Source organism: Lynx rufus, unplaced genomic scaffold (assembly GCF_022079265.1).
Source record: "Lynx rufus isolate CCGP_SWC_20201006 ecotype Redwood Valley unplaced genomic scaffold, mLynRuf1.p SCAF_4, whole genome shotgun sequence".
Lineage (NCBI taxonomy): Eukaryota > Metazoa > Chordata > Mammalia > Carnivora > Felidae > Lynx > Lynx rufus.
Genome location: NW_025814856.1, coordinates 84,034,789 through 84,055,847, shown reverse-complemented (window position 1 = coordinate 84,055,847; position 21,059 = coordinate 84,034,789). Strand labels below are relative to the sequence as shown.

General features: G+C 35.4%; 1 protein-coding gene across 2 annotated transcripts in view; it reads left to right on the top strand.

Moving 5' to 3' along the window:
* MAGI2 (membrane associated guanylate kinase, WW and PDZ domain containing 2) overlaps positions 1-21,059 on the top strand; it is a 1,354,570-nt gene that overhangs the window by 391,002 nt on the left and 942,509 nt on the right. For both annotated transcript variants that reach the window (XM_047096111.1, XM_047096110.1), the window contains exon 2: positions 1,473-1,589. In XM_047096111.1, the coding sequence (XP_046952067.1) occupies positions 1,473-1,589 (117 nt within the window). The remainder of the gene's footprint in view (positions 1-1,472; positions 1,590-21,059) is intronic.

Sequence of the window (21,059 nt, the reverse complement as noted above, 5' to 3'; positions counted from 1 at the left end):
TCAGAAACTTCAGAAATGTTGTGATATGTAGTTTGCAAATACATTAACTACTGTTTGCATAAAAGGTGTTTGTGTTGTATATATGCACACCCGCATAATGCTATTTTACATGGTCATGGTGGTGCAAATAGATTGATGAATTGTAATTTGGGGATTCAAAAAGACGAAGAGAATATGATTTATGTGACTCTTACAGATTTCCTATTCTATCTTTAAGTTTTTGTCCTGGTTCAATTATCTAATATGCTTGAAAAGATAACCATTTCAGGAAGGATTATTTATATTTTTATAGGTATTTTGATTTATAATTTATTCTTTTAAATAGAATAAGAAGGGCCTTGGATAAATCTTCATAATTTTGCATAATTATCTTTAAGTATAAAGTTAGTCTTTGGTAGATCCACAGACTACCTTTTCTTGCCTAGGGCTCAGTTTATTTTTCACTACATTCTAATGGCAAATAGGCTTAAAATTATTTCTGGGATAATAATAATAATAATAATAATAATAATAATAATAATAAAACAAGTATAATAATAAAACAAGTATAATAATAAAACAAGTATAAGAAAAATTGCCTAAAATTTTTCAAACCTTGTCCCAGGTTAAAAATATCTGCACATAGAAAATTACTTGAAGGGGCACCTCGGTAGCTCAGTCAGTTATGTGTCCGACTCTTGGTTTTGGCTCAGGTCATGATCTCACAGTTCATGAGATCAAGTCCCATACCAGGCTCAGCACTGCTGGTGAGGAGCCTGCTTGGGATCCTCTCTCTCTCTGCCCCTCCTGTACATGCTCTCTCTCTCTCTCTCTCTCTCTCTCTCTCTCTATCTCTCAAATTAAATAAATAAACTTAAAAAATAATTAAAATAACATTAACTCATATACACACTTTAAAAAATTATTTTGATTTATTATATAAAGGGAATGAAACATTAATATTTGTGTAGGTTTTATTCTTTTAACTTTTCAAATCACTGTATCTAAATCCATAGTAACTTTGAATAACTTAAAAATCTTCTCAAACCTTGAAGACATACTAAGTGAAATAAGACAGTCACTAAAGGGAAAATATTATATGGCTCCACTTATATGATATACCTAGAGCAGTCACATTCATGGAGATGGAAAGTAGAATGGTGCCTGCCAGAGCCTAGGAGGAAAGGGACAATGGAGGTAGTGGGTGGGTGTCTTTTTTGTCAGCAGTGCTATGAGATATACTGTGACATTAGTTCAGGAGTAACACATAACTTTTGACATAATACAGACTTCATTCTAAATGAAAAATAATTTAAAGAATGCCTTGTAAAATGCTGAGCACAGACCTGAAAATTATCTCAGTAAATCTTATCTTTTGTTATTATGCAGATAAATGTTTAAATGGGTTCATGAGTATATTTAAGACAGAATCAAAATTACATACTTAAAACTTATTTTCCAGCATCCTTCATTAAGAAACTTTATCATTCTAGGAGGAATTGTTGATAAGGATCTTCGTCACTACCTCAACTTACGATTTCAGAAGGGTTCTGTGGATCACGAACTTCAGCAAATCATTCGTGACAACCTCTACCTCCGCACAGTGCCGTGTGAGTACAACAGACAACATTATTGTCTTTCTATGTTAAAAGATAAGTGTTCACCTATATGTCTATCATTTAAAAGAAAAGTTAAATTGCACTAATTTTTTATGGTGGACTTTGGGACAAAATTGATTTGAGATATGGATTTTTTTTTGAGATATGGCATTTTTAAGTGAAAAAAATTTAACTACCATTGTGTGGTTTATGATGATGTAGCCAGATGAAACTTGCAGTTGTCAAGCTACAAAGCCTGTCTTACTTCTTAAATTAGTTTTGATAAATATGAACTCTAGTGCAGGATGTTGATGATTTAGAATGAATCATGATTGGGGTAGAACTCCACACTGCGAAACAGGAGAATGAAAATTAAATTTATTAGCTGAAACAGCTATTTTGTAAATAGAATCTACCCAGTAACTCCCAGCCTCATCTCTGGTTTGCAGCAGGGGATCCTCACAAGTGAAAAGAAACTCATGCATTGAAAAGTAAAGCTAAATGTCTGTAACTCTTAGAAAGTGATAATGTTGAGTGTTGGGTACAAATGTCTCATATGCAACCTATAGAAATCCACAGAACAACAATCTCTGATTATAAGCAGGTGCTACTTCAAAAGAGAGGACCCAGTCAAATGATAAAATTCACACATCAACTTTTTAGTACCTGTCAGCTTATTTAAGAATCTTGTATTAACTGTAGGACAATTCAAGGACTTTTCAAGTCAGGTCCTAGATCCTAGGTAGGTATCAAAATCCATTTCCTTCAAGTCCCATGATCCTCAGAGACTTCCCAATCTCTCCAGAAACTCTGTGTTGTGTGTATTTCTTTTGTTTTAGCACTGCTCTGAATTTTAATAAACTCAAAGCTATAGGCTCTGGAAAATTGACATTAAAGACAGAAAAACTTGGCGCTATATATATATATATATATATATATATATATATATATATATAGGGGGTGTCTTGAACTACCAGAACTATGCAAAAGGCATAGGTCATGGATTATTATACTGAACTGTTGAAAACACACAGAGAAGTGAAATGGATAATTCAGCACCCAACCCTTTTTACCTACGCACATCTTAGGAGGGGTAGACTTTTGCCATTGTTAACACCAAATACCATCAAAACAAAAATGCCAGGGCACCACTATCACATATTCTTAAATGAGAATGCTTACTGATTGACATCTTGTCAGTCCAAATGCTACCCCTGTCAGTTTGTGTTAGTGAAGTGAATAGACTTTTGGGCTCTTGCTTTGAAACTAGAAGTTGAGAAAAGTGCATTCTTAAACTTGTAAGTTTGACATTAGAGTGATGCCCAGAGGAAGATGGATTAAAGTAAGTGACTGAACTATTTATAAGGTAACGGGTGGACGCATTTTCAAAGCTGTGATGTTGTCAGTGCAGCCATGTGCATTTATCTTTTGTGACATGAAAGAAAGGAGATCTGAAATACTGAATAAAGAATCCGGGCACTTTATTATGTTTAAAAGCTGAGAGAAATAGATAAGAGGCTGACATTCAGGAATACTTGTAGTCCTTGCTAAGGCGATGACATAAATAAGAAGTCTTAATTAAATATGTAGATAATAGGGATAAATTTTGCATTAGTTAATTAACTTCTTAAATAAGTCATCTCTCTTTAGAGTGCAAAAGAAATACTATGAAGGAAAAATAAATATAAGGGTAAAATAACTAGGCTTATATGAGTAAACATAAAGAGTTTCATGATGTGATTTCAGTACAAGATCATAAATTCAATTAGAAGTCCTTGAATAGCTCTTATAAAGGAGACTATTAGAAATTCAATGAATCTGAATATTATAATCAAACAATTATTCTTTGAATTTGTAGCCACTACTCCTAATAGCCAGTTGGAGTAATACCATTCATTAAGGATGCTCTTAACTTGGCATAAAAGTGAAAAAAACATCTAAGATAGTGATGAGTCTGACTTATATTATCTCTAACTACTTTTATACTGATGTACTGGACCTACACAATCTACCATCTTCACTCAGTATATCTTTTAATAAAATGTTCAGACATATTCAAAGAATATGCAGCAAAAATGTGTCAGTCATGTAAAAAGTCCTGGCTTTGTTTGGAATCTTACATGTGTGTCCAGCATATCTACTGGTCTTGACTATGGAGTGATGTTTGTTACATATTTTCTTTGGTCAAAAAATTCTCACTGGTTTTCATATACCCAGTACCATAAAGGGAATAGATGTTACTGAAGAGTATGTCACTGCTCTTACAAATGCATACATTAATACGTATGCCTCTTGTGTGGTCGATAAATGGCTCCAAGAATAGGTCCTGGATAACTCCATGAAAAACCAAATTGTAGTCCATTGTAACTATGTGAGGGTGGCTTAACTATTTTTACAAGGCAAGACCCAACTGAATAATTCTGCTTACTCCACCGCCAGTAACTATGACTAGGAGGAAAGGAACAGTCTTGGCACTGGATTTCCTTGGTGTCTAGTGAATAAGAAGATTCTGGGTGAGAGCTCCAGAGACACCCTCCCCTCACAAACCCCCATATACCCAGCCAAATTCAGTTGTGGCCAACTTGGCTCCTGTACCCCTCTCTGGAAGGGAATCTGGGCCCAGCTTCTGGTTGATTTCCAAGCTACATGAGGGAAGGAGGTGGTTAGTCTAGCTCTTTATGGACCTTAACTGTAAATAATATAAAATCTCATCAGTCTGTACCCTGCCCCATAAACAAAGTTGACTGCATTTAGGCTTTTCATTTGTCCAGAACCATATCTCAGGGCCTGATTTTTCAAAAATATATTTTTTAAAGCTGTGTCTCTAGTCTTGAAAGGCAGGGCTTGGTCACAGAGACAGTATTGTTGGGCATATAATGAACATGAGCATACACACTTCTGTGAATGCACACAGAAGCTCCCATGAGATCAGTTCATCCTTCTTTGATATTGAATCAGGGAGAAAAGATCCTTAGGAACTAACTCTTGATATTTTCTCTAAAACATAAGCCATCACATGATTTGCACATAAAGACCTCAATTTGTACCTAAATATGTGTCTTTTCATCGCTAGTTGTATGATTTATGGGGGGTAGAAGTCTTAAGAGGATCCTGGTGTCCTAAAATGAAGGTTGATTTTTAAAAACTAAATACTGTAGATGAATCTTTCTACCATTAGATTTCAGGCTAGATAGGATTTTTATGTAAGGGAACTTCAGGAGACATGAGTACATAATCATGAGACAAAACTGTTGTAATTTGGAATGTGATAAAGACTAACCAGGAAAAATATGTACACATAAAGGACTTGGAAAAGTTCAGAACATACATCAAATGGGATTTCAGTTACTTTAATAGTATACAAAGGACAATTTCAGAAGCACTAAGTTAGTAGCATCTATTTAGAGATTAGCAAGATTATTTAATTGTATCATGGTAAATGTGCAAAGTTAAGGCAGCATGGCTTGTTGTTTGGATAATATAGGTTCAAATTAGTGGAATTAATACAGAAAAACATTGGATTAATTTTCAAGTGTTTAAGCACTTAAAAATGGAGTTTATTTTTGTTTTAGTATTCTACTGTGCATAAAGATTGCATATAGTTAACTCTTGAGTCTAATCAACCATGGTTAAATTGACTATGCTTCCTAACCATGAGGAAAAAAGATATAACCATTTTCATTTATTGATGAAATGCTGGTCTTCTCTATCCAGTATTTATTAGAGACACAAATTAATTTTCAAGGCATTTATGAGCACAGATATAAATTCCATATACTTTTTTTCCCCATTATACCAGATGCCATGAAGGAGAACTTCAATGACCAATTTTTAAAGTTTCAAAATGAAATGGAAGGTAGTTAAAATTAAACGTCTCTCTCAAGTTCATACTTTGTCATTTGGTGCGATGGTCTTATTAGGAAATATTTTAAATGTATTTGAAGCCAAAAGAAGTACCAGCGTATACCAAGTAAAAGACGAAAATCAATAAAACCAAATGTCTAAAACTATTCCATAAAAAGTGAATAAAATGAAAAACATAGTTTTAAGATATGAAAAAAATTATTTTTATGGAAGAGCTGATTGGGGTGTAACTCACAATGATGTTTCTACATATTTAAGCACCAAGTTAGTACAAACTAAGTCATGTTAAAAAGAAGCAGTATCAAGAATAAAATTGTAAGATTACTAATATATATTTTAAAATTTTTTCTGTTATGTTAAATTATATTTCATGGAGAAGCAAATAGAAATGGGCTCTTTAAAAGTTATGGAATTGGTTTCCCTTTAAGAAAAGCAGTTACCAACACACCAAAAGGTGTAGCTATGCAAAGGGATCAATATCCCTTTCCCCTAATTATATTAGACTATAGTCAGAGAGGACTATAGAAGAGAAGCTGGTGATTACATATGTTAAAAAGTCTGAAATTTTAAAAAAAGTCTGAAATTAGGGCAGAACTTTCTAGTATACTGCATGAGGGAATATGATTTTAATTCTTAAGCACACATCAGTACTTTTAAAGCTTATATGGTATTTTTTTAATATTCAACAAGGCAGTATGTTTTTGTGGGCATGAATTAATCTTTCTAGTTATTTGTAATTTTCATCATGAAGGTGTAGTTCTAAGCATGTGCTAAGAAAGGATGGTGACATCAACCTGTGTCACCATTATATTACTAAAAAAAGAAAACAAAAATTCCAATGACTTGAAATTCTGTGAGTTGAAGTGATCAAGAACATAATTAAAGACTCCAAATATCTTTAAACAGTGTAGACTCATGGACTACAATAGTAGGTTGAATTACAGGTAGATATGCAGGCATAGAACTAGAGATATCAGATCCAACTAAATTTTAAGCCAACATATTGCAACCAATGTAGATTATATATCTGTTTCAACCTTAGCCTTATTACTTCAAATTAAGAATCACCAATTTAGAAGCTCCTTTTAATGTTGCTTTTAGTGTATGAATCATGTTCTTTTGCAATTATTTCAGAATCAAGTTGCCGGATTTTTGTTCTTTGAAAATGAATTTTATTTTTTTTAAACAGCCTAATTATATTTGGTGCTAAGTATCAAGAATAGGGTTATTAGAGAATAACTATGGTTATCAGCATTGTGGACCAAAGAAGAAGGAAATCTATAAACAAATGAAACTAAGTATCTTGAGAGATTTATAAACTGCCCTGGAAAGCTAGCTCAAAAGAAAAATTTCAAAAGCTTCTGAGCAGTACAAATACTTGAAAGGATTCTACTCATTTACTCATTCAGATGTATGCCTGAGTGGTACATTTGTTAAAAATGTCTTATTACTTTATAGAAAGCTTTATTAGGTTAACTCTCTGCTCCTTATCACTGAGAATAGTAAGATCTAGCTTCATGTCATATACATGAAAGTACAATACATTTTTCTTTTTCTTTTTCACATTGAACAAAATGAATGTATCTTTCCCAGTCAGATAGTAACATTCATTGGGTTGGTTGACAGAGTACTCTACAGGAGAGAAATGGCTTCAAAATTTTACTTAAAAGGAAAGTCAAGGAACATTAGAAGTGATTGTATTGATTTATCCATTTGACACCACAGGACACTAGTTTTTGAATAAAGGAACATATCTGGTACAAAAAAGCAACAAATACCAACAGTGAACAGCCTTACTGATCTTCCAAACCATATAAAATCCTCTTTGCCCTGACTTGATCAGCTTTTTTGTGTGTGACTGTGAGCCAATCTTTCCTCTTGGTTTTTCTCTTTTTGGTTTGTATTAATTTCTTTCCTTTTTATAAGAGGGTGACTCTTCATAGGAAACTTGGGTTTGCAGACCACGGATGGAGTAGGCAGATGGTATGCATGCTCTTGGGTTTCAGTGGCTCCAGCAGCTGGCCCGGGGAAGAATTGGAGATGAGTGCTTGAAGCCTTTTTTCCACCTCCAGAAAAGCCAGTAATCACAGTCAGTGGAAAACAGCTCATCTTCCAGAACCTGCTCCCTGCAGACTTCAAAATTGTAACCCAGTTGGATATAAAGAGGTCAACATATCTCATCGCATGCCACTGCACTTTTTGAATAGAAAGAATTAAGACTCTGTCAGGTTCAGACCTACTCAAGTTTCCAAAGTCTGCTGACTAGTACATAGGCTGAAGGAAAAGCTGTAGGCAGATGGCAAGGATATTTGTGTTCTTGTGGGACTTTAAGGCTGTAAATTTGTAGTAGAACCCTCAATTTCTGATTCAGATGCATCTGTCCAAAAGAACAAGAAAGGAATACTAATTGTGGTTACTGATATTCTAATGTCCAGTGCACTAGTCAGAGTTATTCACAGTTTTCAGCTCAGCATTGTTAGAGCTTGGTGAGTAGTGATAACCCTTGGTTTTTCCTTATTTGACAACATGGTGCTATGGAAAGAGCACTCATCTAAGAATTAAGAGCAATTGGTTCTAGTCTAGGCTCTGCCGCTAACTAACTATAGGACCTTGGCAAAAGCCTTACCTTTTGGGTGGGTAGGGAATGAAAGAAATAACTCTAACGTGACTCTTTCTACTCTTAAAATGCTGTGGTTTTCTGATTCTGCTGGCTTACTTTTCTTTATATTATTGTTATTCAAATCAGTTCATCAAATTGGCTTAAATTATTCTGAGTATGGAATGCCCTTGATATTGAGCAGGTGTAAACAGCTTATGGAAACTGAAGATATATCAAATACAGCAGACACTTCAGGGAAAAATAAAAAGCTGGGTTTAAATTAAGTGCAGTTCTGGATAAAACCAGCCATGCGTGTACTTTCAGATTTTTCTATGAATGTCAAGTTAAGGATGCCATCATAAGTCTGATGTTCCTTGAAATCTGCCTTCACTATTCATGAAACTCTGAAATATGGTCCAGTTTTAGTAAGTGATGGGTAAATAAGCATAATGAGAAATACAAAGCTTTTAAAATTGCTCTCCTCCTTTGGAATGTGTAATGAGTTGAGATGTGACATAAAGACTTCTGAAGCATGAGGTGTATTGTTGTGAAAATGTGATTGCAATTTTTACGATAAGATATTTAAACATGAAATATAGTATCTCCCAATGTTGAACTTTAATAAATGTCTTATGCGAGTGAATGGCGCTGGGTGGATGCTCAAATAGCTCTAACTAATGGGAGGTTAAAGCAGTGCTGAGTGCGGTCTTTACAGAACAGATGAGAAATTTAGGAGAGTCAGTAGGGTTTCTCACTCATGATAATTAAAAGGTAAAAGTGTGGTAGGATTGATAGTCGATTCAATTAAAAAGTACCCATAGGGGCGCCTGGGTGGCTCAGTCGGTTAAGCGTCGGACTTCAGCTCAGGTCACGATCTCGCGGTCCGTGAGTTCGAGCCCCGCGTCGGGCTCTGGGCTGATGGCCCAGAGCCTGGAGCCTGCTTCCGATTCTGTGTCTCCCTCTCTCTCTGCTCCTCCCCCGTTCATGCTCTGTCTGTCTCTGTCTCAAAAATAAATAAACTTTAAAAAAAAAAAGTACCCATAAACCCTATCTTCGGTAGGCATGTCAGATGTTTAGTATAGGGTCAATTTTCAGTTAGTTTCCCAGTTTCTGTTGCAAGCTTTCTTACTGAAATGCTAACTTTCAGGGATATTACTTTTTATGCACACAAACTCAGCAAGTATCTGCAGAAGCTCTGTCAGAATGAAGATAGACTTTTACCTACTGCTCCACACAACCCACTTGTCTGCATAAATGATAACTTCTCAACTTGTCCTTCAAAGAAAAGACTGAATTGGGGAACCCAGTGCAAAGCTATGTATATCTGTTCTCTCCCATTTGGGGTAGGAATTCTGATTTCTTGTCTCCTGTTTTTAATTGTCTGACACTGATGAACAACTCTGCAGATCAGTAAAGGGCCTAAATATTTGCAGGAAAGCTGAGATTGCATATCCTGAATGCGATTCATGTTAGCATTCCCAATGGGGGAATGGTTGATGAGTGCCCAGGCAAGACCAGTCCTAGGTATTGGACTTCATGAATATCAACCAGAACAGTTCATTAAATTGCAGCCATCATTTGCTGAATAGTTCCTATGTGCAAGAAATGTTTTTTTTTTTACACTATCTAATTGAATCCTCACAGCATCCCTCTAATGTGTTACCCCACCTTTGCAGACATATGGGAAAAGCGAAGCTCTGACATTAAGTAACAGGCCAGACACTATGCACTAACTCAGTGGAGGAACAGAAATTCTATCCCGGGTGGATATGACTCCCAGCCCACACCCTACATGAGAAGAACTCTCTAGTAGAAGTTCTGGGGAGTTATAAGCACCATAAGGGTGCGTTCAAAGAGGTTCTGAGATGCTCCTGGGATAGAAAAAAGAGGAAAAGCAAAGAACTGCAAGGTATCTACTGAGTATGAATGGAGTTCCATTGATAGAAAACACACGTTTTTGCCAAGCAAATAGGGACAGAAATTCCTATGGTAATATATATATATATATATATATATATATATATATATATATGTAATTATCATGAAGGTTTTCAAGTTAAGGTCTGTTGATTGGTTAGCTTCAAGTCAATTCATCTTGACAGGAGGCTCTTGACTGGCCATTAATCAATTAAATACCAAACTGTCTTTTCTTTAGAATGTTATTGCCAGAAATATTGGAATATTTAGATACCTAAGGGGAGAAAAAAATCAATAAATATATTATTCCAATAACTAAAACCATTAGCCTTATCATAGGAAGAGAGATAAAATATGCAAATAACTCTACATTATATAAAAGCTTTCTTGAATTTCTAAACTTTACTCTGAATTCTAATCTAAATCTAAAATTCTAACTACAAAAACCTCTATAAACAGGTATTTACAAAAGTTCCCAGTTCCTCACTTTGGCATTTTATAAAAGTATTTCTTTTGCAAACCAGTGTGAAGGTGGTAGTTGGAGTTAGGGTGGGGGAGGGGAATTAATTAACATTTAACAACCATCTACATGCAAGGACTATAATAATGCCCTTGTGTTTCGCAATCCTATTAGAAATGTGTTGTGGTTCCCATTTTCCAAACCAGGAAATTTAGGCTTAGAGAGGTTAAGAGTTCCTCCCAGACCATAGCTGCTGAGTCGGTGATGAGGAATTCCAGTATCTAGATCTGTCTGATGTCAAAGCCCATTTATCAGATGTACGATGTCACATCCTTGGTCACTATAGCTCTGATTTCCCCTATAGTTTTTTTTTTTAATGTTTATTCATTTTTTGAGAGAAGAGACAGAGCGTGAGTGAGGGAGGAGCAGAGAGAGAGACACACACACACACACAGAATCTGAAGCAGGCTCCAGGCTCTCAGCTGACAGCACAGAGCCCAACGTGGGGCTTGAACCCACAGACCATAAGATCATGACCTGAAGTCGGATGCCTAACCAACTGAGCCACCCAGGCGCCCCACCCCTATAGTTCTGAACAAATTTTGGTAGGCTGTAAAACATAGGAGACTGCTTAGATGTGTATCTGTATTTTTTACCTAATGTTTCCATAAAAGCAGAAAAAAAAAAAACCATGAAAATAGATAGTGAATTATATAAGACCTTTAAATCACACATGTATTCCCACAACTGCCATGCAGGAGCCCCATTGGTATTATTCCTACAAAGGCTCTGGAAAGACCCAGGTCAGTAGCTGATTGTTATTATTCAACAGTGGCATGCCCTCCTCTGTTCCTATGTGGAAGTAACCAAAACATAGACAACTGTGTTATTTGCTCTAGAATTCATAACATTTTAATGGGAAAAAAAATGGTCCTTTTTCTACTGAAAGGAAGCACTGCTTTGCCATCTCAGTGTAACTGGTGCTCCACTGACTCAGATGTCACTTGTAGCCCAGTACAGTGACAGCTTCTCAGTTCCCGAATCCTCTGACTAGCTCTCTGAGCATAGTTCCATGGTGATACAATGTGGCACAACTTGTTTGATCCCTTCACCAGGAACATATGGGATTGAGATGTGCACATATGCTCACAGATCCTCCTTGGCTTCTGGGAGAATGCCCCAATTCTGACTGAAGGGATCCAGGTTCATATCCACAGTGATATCTAGTATCCATGAAGAACTTCAGTCATTAGAGAGCCAATGAGTAGGCAGGCAAGCTTAACTTCTGTCAAGATCTCATCTCTTCATATTGCTTTCGTTGTCAAATAATTTGGTTGTTGTTGTTTTTCTATTCCATAAAACAAAACAGTACATAATGTGTCAATTGGGGTTTGGCAGGAAACAAAACCATGCAAGGAGGAAGAAATTTAGGAAATGAGCTGTTTAAAAATTTGCTGGAAAATTAGAGAAGAGGGCTGTAGAATAAATCCTCAGGAATAATAAACAATACAGAACTGCCCACCCAGGGTAACTGCTACCTCTGAGGCCTGTAGCTATGGTTCATGAAGCCAGAATTGAGAAATTGCAACCATGGCCTCAATCACTAAGAGTTACTCATAACACTTCAGAATCTAGAGAATGGACACGGAGACCCTCCTACAGAAAACACTGTATCTCCAAGACTTTGGTGTGAAAGAAAAAAGTCACCTTTAAGCATCTTTCTTTTCCATAACTCAAGAGGCATGTAGTATCCATGTCTTAAATTCATTACTTTTTAAAGATGGCTCTAAGTTTTAAATTCCTTTTTCATGAATCTATAGTCAAATACTAACAATATAAATCATTGTTATTAGACATTAGTAAAAAGATTTACAATACCTTTCTAAAGCAAAGATTTACTTTTCTACTTATACTCAAGCTCCTAATGATTGATTCAATGTATTCTGATAATATAAAAACTGCCAGAGAGATGTAGTTGTTCTTTAGAAAACCAAGATACTTATGCATTACCAGTGTATTCTAGAACTGTTCTACTGTACTTATAGAATGAGACATTTTAAATGTGTGTATGAGTCTTTGTTCATTTTTTATTCACAACTTTATTATTAAAAAGTATGAATATGACACTAACAAAATTTAGTTCATAATTATATTTCTCACATGAAAAAGCAATTGACAAAAATTGCTTTCAGAACATAATTTAAACTGGGAGCAAGAAAAGGAATCTTAATTAAAAGTGAGGAGTTGAATATTTTATTTGAAGCACTACAGAAAATTAATTATGTTTTGAAAGAAGATGCTTCCTGCACTATGTGGCACAACAATCTTTGATCGGAGGTCAACATTGGTAGCTTTATGTAGGTCCCAACATCATTTCTTTATCTCAAAATTCATTAAGGAGTCTTTTGGTAGAATGAAACACATAAAAAATGTACATACAAGGAAAAAAGAAGTACATTTGGAGAACTTGTATTTAAGACAATATATTGACCTAACATTAGTTTTGAAAAAAAAAAAAGACATCTGGTTCCCTGATACAAATATAAAAATTTAATTTCATTTATTCTGTAGGTTAAAAGTTATTTTCCTTCTGAATACATATGTAATCATAAAAAGTTATATTTCAAATTCATTAGTTGTAAAAAGCATGACTGTTAATTCAAAGTGTCATTAACGTAGGTAATAATGTGTTAAATTTGAAGAGATTATAAGTTTATAAACTTTTATATGTTGTAACTTATTTTAATTCAGTTTAACTAACATTGAGATCTACTATGTGCATATGACTAGTTCAGTGCTGAAAATATGGACTGATGAAAACATGAGTCCTCTTCTCTAGGGATTAATCCTTACCACAGTTCAAATATAGGAAAACAAATATCATTTTTCTCATTTTATAGATAAGTACACATAATGTACAAAAGTAGCTAAGGAAAATAATGACCTTGTGTTACAGTTAAGGCATATAGCCAGATTCAAGACTTTGGGAAATAATTAATTAGAAAACCTAAGTTAATTCATCTTTGTTTAACAATAATGACTAGATTGTTGCATTTGATGGAAAATAGACCAAGGAGGGTCTCAACTGAGCAATATGAATCCAGTTTTGGGAACTCTGTTCTCATCTGCCCTTATATATTCATACTCTAGATTTCTTATGAGTGGGGAGAAGAATAAGAAGAAAAGAAAGCAGTAATAAGAAGGAAAGAAAGAATACCAAATATCATGGCAATCCCTGAAAAACTAAAGTTGTTTTTTTTTTTTTTTATTGCCCTGTGATGGTAAACTTAGTCACATTTACTAGTTAGAAGTGTACATTTTTTATCCTAGAATAAATCTAGATCCTTTGGAATCTCTGATCAAAGCCCTTAGACTGGGAACAATGGATCACGGCTTCCTCAGTGGAAATCTGACAGTAAATAGAGCCTGAGGTAGTTAGGGACTATTGTGATGGTCCATCCCTGCCTGTGTTACCAGGAAGCCTAGAGTTGTATCAAGCATGTAGCCTGTTATCCCATAAGTGCTCTCTTCATTATTAAGAAGAGAAATGAGTCTCAACAAATTAAGTAAGTAGCCCAAGATCATTTGGCTTATACATAGCAGATCCAGAGTTAAAACTTGGCTTTGATCTTGATTACAATAAAGGTATAGATGTAGGTAGTGTATATGTATATAAATAAATAAATATATATATATATATGTTTATATATATATATACACACACACACACCATGTATGTGTATATATATGTGTATATATATATGTAGTGTATATATACACACATATATTTATTTATGTCTACTATATAAAACATGATGTGCATATGAGTGTACATGTATCTATATCTTTATATAGAGATCTCATGTGCACTTTTATAAATATATATGTACCATACATATATCATATATATAACATATATTTATATATATCACATATATATAACATACATATATGTAAATATATATATATCAGATGTATATATGATATATATAAGACATAAAGTCCCTTACATCAGGAAAATAAGAGGATGTACATAAGAACTGTGCAGGGGGGTATTACATACATGTTACAGATAGAAAATTGAAGTTCAGTCCAAGATCACATATAGGTGATAAAAAATAGAACATAAATTTTTAACCTAGTTTGGATCTATCCTCAAATATATTTATCTATTTTATTCTATCTGTCTCATTTTATATTTATTGTTGTCTCTTATATCTATCACAGAATAGAGGCCAAATTTTAAAGGCCTCTTTTTCTTCAAAATAGTAAGCACTGTAAAAGATTACTATGAACTATAGCAGCCAGGCAGGCAGTCCTTCAGGAAAATGCAAGCCTTATTAACACACCTTTGGAAACCAAGTGAGATTTGAATAGGTGGCAAGAGCCAGAAGGGCATTCCAGTTGAGAAGACCTTTTGAGCAAACCCTCAGTGCTGGTAATGTGCACAAGAAAAGTAGAGGTGGTTTCTATATTTCAAGGTATTGGGAGGGAAGTCAAGAGAAGTAGAGAAGGTGAAGATTTAGAGTGCTATGAAGCTGATTAGAAGAGTTTCAGCTTTATTCTTTCCACTGTTGTAGCATATTAAAGCCCATCTAGACCAAATATGGTCCTGTAACAGAGCACAGTAAGGTACTTGGATTTAAATCCCAGCTGTAGCATTTTCTAGCTAAGTGACCTTAATAAACTAGGTAGTCTCTCTGTGACATACTTTCATCATTTGTAAATGGGGAGAAACTAGTAATTACCTCATAGAAATATTGAGAAAATTAAATAAATTAAGATGTTCACAACAGTGCTTTGCAAAAGTTAATGATTGATAAATTTGACAATTATTACAACAGTCCTTACTAGGGATGGTAAGGGGACAGACTTGTTTTGATTTTTTTTAATTTTTTAATGTTTATTTATTTTTGAGAGAGAGAGAGTGCGCACGCACATGAGAAAGAGGGAGACACAATCTGAAGCAGGCTCCAGGCTCCAAGTTGTCAGCACGGAGCCTGATGTCGGGCTTAAACCCACAAAACGTGAGAGCACAACCTGAGCTGAAGTTGGATGTTTAACTGACTCAGCCCCCCAGTTTCCCCAAGGGGACAGACTTGTATTTTAGGAAGATGAATCTAGTAGCAGTTATTGTTAGTACTTATGAGTACACAGTGAGTTGTCATCAAGTACTTGAAAATGGAAAATAGGGGCGCCTGGGTGGCGCAGTCGGTTGAGCGTCCGACTTCAGCCAGGTCACGATCTCGCGGTCGGGGAGTTCGAGCCCCGCGTCAGGCTCTGGGCTGATGGCTCAGAGCCTGGAGCCTGTTTCTGATTCTGTGTCTCCCTCTCTCTCTGCCCCTCCCCCGTTCATGCTCTGTCTCTCTCTGTCCCAAAAATAAATAAACGTTGAAAAAAAAAAAAAAAAAAAAAAAAATTTAAAAAAAAAAAAAAGAAAATGGAAAATAACATTGCCTTGTTGCTAGTTAAACTTCATATTTATACTTAGCACGTGAAAACAGGATTGCCAGAGTCCCTTTTAGGATTCAGAATAGCTCCCAGGAAAACAAAACCATACTATAAGCAGATTGATCATAATAACATTGCGAGAGCATGGTTTCTCAACCCTGACACTATTGGCATTTTGGGTGAATAATTCTTTCGTTATGGGCACTACCCTATACATTGTAGGATGTTTAGCAACATCCCTGGCTCCTGCCTTGTAGATGTCAGCTGCACTCCCTGAGTTGTCACAACCAAAAATGTCTCTAGACATTGTCAAATATCTCCTGGAAGGCAAAAATCTTCCCAGTTGAGAACCAACACTGTAAAGAAAGAATGTGACAGTGTATCTCAAAGTGACATAGAAGAAGAGTCAAGTAGTTAAGGGTTGGTAGTGACCCTGTCAAGTATCATGAAGAGAAAAATCATAACCACTGAATGTTAACCTTCCCTGGTCACAACGACGAGGATGCCCTAACAAGGAGAATGATAACAATAAGCTAAATGACAGTCACTGGAGTCCCAGAAGCAATACCACAACCCTACTGTGAAATGTGTCTTAGGTTATGATGCCATTAAATTCAATTTATGTAGCTTCTCTAGTTCTGACTATATCTGGTCATATATCAGTCTGTGTATGATATATTTTTTGTGGAGTTCTGCCTACCTGATTATACAGACCTCTTATATATTTATTAGGGAGATATGGTATTCTAGGCCATGTGAGAGTAATTTTTCATTGTAAATTAATAAATGGGCTTTCCATTTTGGTTATCAGGTGTGCTATCAGTGCTTGATCTCCTGTAGTACTGACCAAAGTGATTCTCTAGGTTTTCATAGTTAGTGACTGAATTTTATAACTTGGTGGATTAAGTGAGAAATGGCCTGCTGGAATTCAACCCAGTTTGGCCATCCTTATTTAAGCATTTGGTAAACATTTATTGGATGGATGGATGGATGGATGGATGGATGGATGGATGGATGGGAGAATGAAGAGAAATATGCACTATGTCAACTCAACTTTGAAAGCATATAGACGCACCTGGGTGGCTCAGTCAAACATCTAAATCTTGATTTCTGCTCAGATCACAAACTCACAGTTCATGAGATTGAGCCCCATGACGTGCTCACACTCACAGCGCAAAACGTGCTTGGGATTCTCTCTGTATCTCTCTCAGTCTCTCTGTCTCTGTCTCTGTCTCTGACTCTGTCTCTCTCCCCCTCTCTCTCTCTCTCTGTCTCTGTCTCTGTCTCTCTCTCTCTCTCTCTCTCAAATAAGTAAACATTTTTAAAAAGCATATAAAAATCTATACATGATACATGACTATAGATAGATGATGGGGGGGAGGGGAGGGAGGGAGGAGAGAAAAGGTTGAGTGCAGAGTGGAAGAAAGTCAACAACAGGTGAAATATTCTGTGGTTGCAATTTAGATCAGTGCAGTCTGGGATGAGTTAGGATAGAGTATATAGGCTGGAAATGGTGGTATTTAACAAAGCCTTCATGAGGGCCCAATCCATTTACTCAAGATTATACCACCACCATCACCACCACCACCACCACCACCACCCGCCATTCCATGTGTATCTAAAGGCAGAAGGAAAGGATTTGGGGTACAGGCAAAAAATAAAATAAAATAAATGCCTCCTTAGAGTGAGATAGGTATGGAATCTAGGATGTACGGTGCAAGAGCTCCTGTTGCTGAGAGCACATAGAAAGGTGAAAGGATGCCTTCAGAATCAATAACATTTTAAGGTTTTTGTTCTTAATCTGGTGTACCAAGATCAACCTCAAATTCATAGCCTGTAACGTCTTTAAAATGCATGCCTCTAGGATTTTCTTTTCTTTCTAGCACCATTGAATGATCATGCCTTCCATCAACCCTGCAAAATAAAATGTTTCATGAACCTCATTTAGCAGCAACCAAGTAAATCAGAGCACTTCCCTTGAGATTCTTGCACTTTTCATACTAGTGTATGAAACATCACAGATAATTACAACCCAAAATATTTCTGTAATAAAAATATGACAGGTGGTTAATTCTTGACTACCATAATGAAATTCATCTAACAGTCAATTCTTTGGGGGGAAAGGTAGTTTTTATTTACAGGAAAGATTAAAGTTGCAGCACAACTGCTACTATTAAACAATGTAATTAGCACTGATGTAATTATTCTGGACATTTAGTCAATGAAATAAAATGTCCTGAGCTCTTTTTTTTTCCACTAGAACAATCTCTACTCAGATGTTCATGCATACTTATACTGGACATAGTTGGAAATGAAAACACACACACACACACACAGCACCTATGCACATACACTACCACAGAGTTCTAGAACAAATTTTTTCTGCTGTTTATTTCAAATCCTGAAAGTGTACTGCTGATTCACCTTGATCCAGGTCAATTATTCTATGTCACCATCTATCTACCTAGGCCTTTTATCTTATTTTCCCCCTAGTTCTAATCCATTCTTCTCCATATCTTGGCTTTAACTATATACCTTGAGGTTGATTCAAAATAGCCATCCTGAGAGAAAATCCTGTGACCACTCTTGAGTGGTGATAGCACAGTGGTCACTTCATTTGTAGCCGTGGAGCACTAGACATTCCATGACAAATAAAGAGTGCTTTCAGCAACTGCCACATGAAGTATCAACAATTTGAAAAACTTTGTTCAAGTCTATTGACCTTTCTCTTCCGACCTTTCTAGCCAAGCTTATTGGAGATCAATTAAGCACTGGAGAAAAGCAAAATAACACAGGACTTTAATTAATGGGTTTAATTGCAAGATTAAGAGAGAGAATGTGCTTGTTTCCAGGTATTTTCTACTTTAGCTCAAAATGAAATTTCTATCTTGTAATAGTTGCTTTTTCCTAGGCTTTTGTAGATTTGGCAGATAATTATATTGCTGGTTTTGTGCTAATGGCTAAAATTGAGCTCACCTGAAATAAAAACTACCCAGATTTAATTAAGCCAACTTTTTTGCTTGGTCTGGATTTAATTTCTTGGAAATAATCACATCTCAATTGTGACAGAGTTCAAGTAGAGCTCATTAGAGATCATGAGTTTCTCTATGTTTTGCTCCCTTCTTTGTCATTGAGTTAGGACCATATGACTAGTTCTGGACAATGAATGTGATTTCCTCCATCTCTCTTTTCCTGCTGCAGTGAACTTAACAGCTATATATTCTAGCTGGCTTACACACCTCAAGAATAGAGACTGTCCTGAACCACATTGGACTTAGGCCAGACTAAAACTTGTAGTATCGAGGATTACACTAAGATTTGGAAGTTAATTTGTTATATTGAAACATAGAATAGTCTAAATAATACAAACCCAAATGTCCTTTATGTGAAAGTGAATCCTAGGACGAAGTGTGTTAATTCCTTGCTTAGTTCTTGGAAATAAGTAAGGTATACAATTATAAATCTTTTTTTTTCCTTTTGCCATGCATGCAAAAAGTAAAAGAAAAGCATATGTTATTGCATTGTTTATCAGTACTCCAACTTGGCATGCTGGCTGTTTCTTTTATTAAAAATAATGAAGAAATGAAACTGTTTTTAATAAAATTCATATTGCTATTCTGCTTTCTATAATAGAAGAAACTTTCAGACATGATTAATGGGAAAAAAGAGGAGGAAATAAAGATTCTATAGTGTTCTATGAAATTTTTATCTAGTTTGCACTTTGAACTTGATCACTTTAATCACTTAGATAAATCTGTGACTTGGAATGTTGGTTCATTATGGATTAAACAAAAGTACCAGATTGTCCTTTATTCTGTAGTTAATGATAAACCTTAAACATAAGATAATCATTTTTCAATTAGGCTCCATGCAGAGACTAGAAAGCATAGTTATCAACACGTACGGAATATAATCAGCATTAAGTTGCCATATTTTAGCTGCATTAATGCTGTTAAATTGACGTAATAGTCATTATAAGTGGATGCTTTTCCCTGAAATCAATTATTGCCTGAAAGATTTTAGCAATTAAACTTGTATTCATGAGCACACCTATATCTATACTTTTTTCCAATTTATTAATATCATTCTCACTTTCCAGTGCCTAAACGTATGAATCCATGCAGTTATAAAATAAAATTTCACCTCCTTGCCTTGTTGGAGGAAGTGCCACATTATTCATCCTCTACACAAATTGTGTTGGCCTTCTTTATGAAAATTAATGCCCTCAAAGTTTACACTCTTTGAGTGTTCTTTCAGTTTAATAACAAATGCTCCAGACTTCGGGACTGTTCCTTTATTCCTTGCTCCAGCATATGCTTGTCTATAATCCTCAATGTGGGAGAACTGACCCAGCTGTACATGATCTCTCCTTTCCCTGACTCCTATCTACTCACAAGTGAGTATGTTCTTGAGTCACAGAAGTAGAAGAGGCATAGTGAAGTATTAATCAATAAGGGAGCAAGAGACAAAATTAGAAGAAATGCAAAACAGTAAACATCCATCCTTAGTGTGTGATATACAGTTTTATGGTAGAAAACAGTACGGAGATTTGTGCACACCTGGACTTTAGTGCTGATTCTGAGGCTTTGGCTAAATCACTTTAAACCTAGTTGCCTTGGTTTGTCTACCTCTTCAACAAGGACATTGTACAGCTATAGGTTTGTTTTGTTTTGTTTTGTTTTGTTTTGTTTTAAGCTCTAGGGTACTAGATTGAAAAGGAATAATTGGTTGGAATGGGCAAGAAGTAGAACAAACAGAATGATGAGTTTCACAGAGAAGGAGTGGATCAATCTCCCATAGATGATCTTTCAAATAGACCAAATTGGAGTTCAAAGGGTTTTTGTTGTTGTTTCATTGTTTTTATGTTTACTTGAAGAGAACTGATATTTAAATAGATATATTATAGAGGGATAAATAGAAAATTGAAAATAACTTAGTCCCTCTACTTCATTTCTCTTATATCCAGAAGAAGGATTGCAATTTTACTTACCTTCTTCATGGTACTTGTAGGATTAATTAGTATTCACGCAAAAGTAATTTGAAAATGAAAAATGGCTTTTAAGTGCTAAATAGTATTGCTTCAGCTTTGGTTTCTTAAAATGCCTACTCTTCATTAGTCTTTGTAAGTGTCCTTTGATGTGCATCACAGAATTTATAAACACGGTGCAGTAACTGATGGTTTGTGACAAAA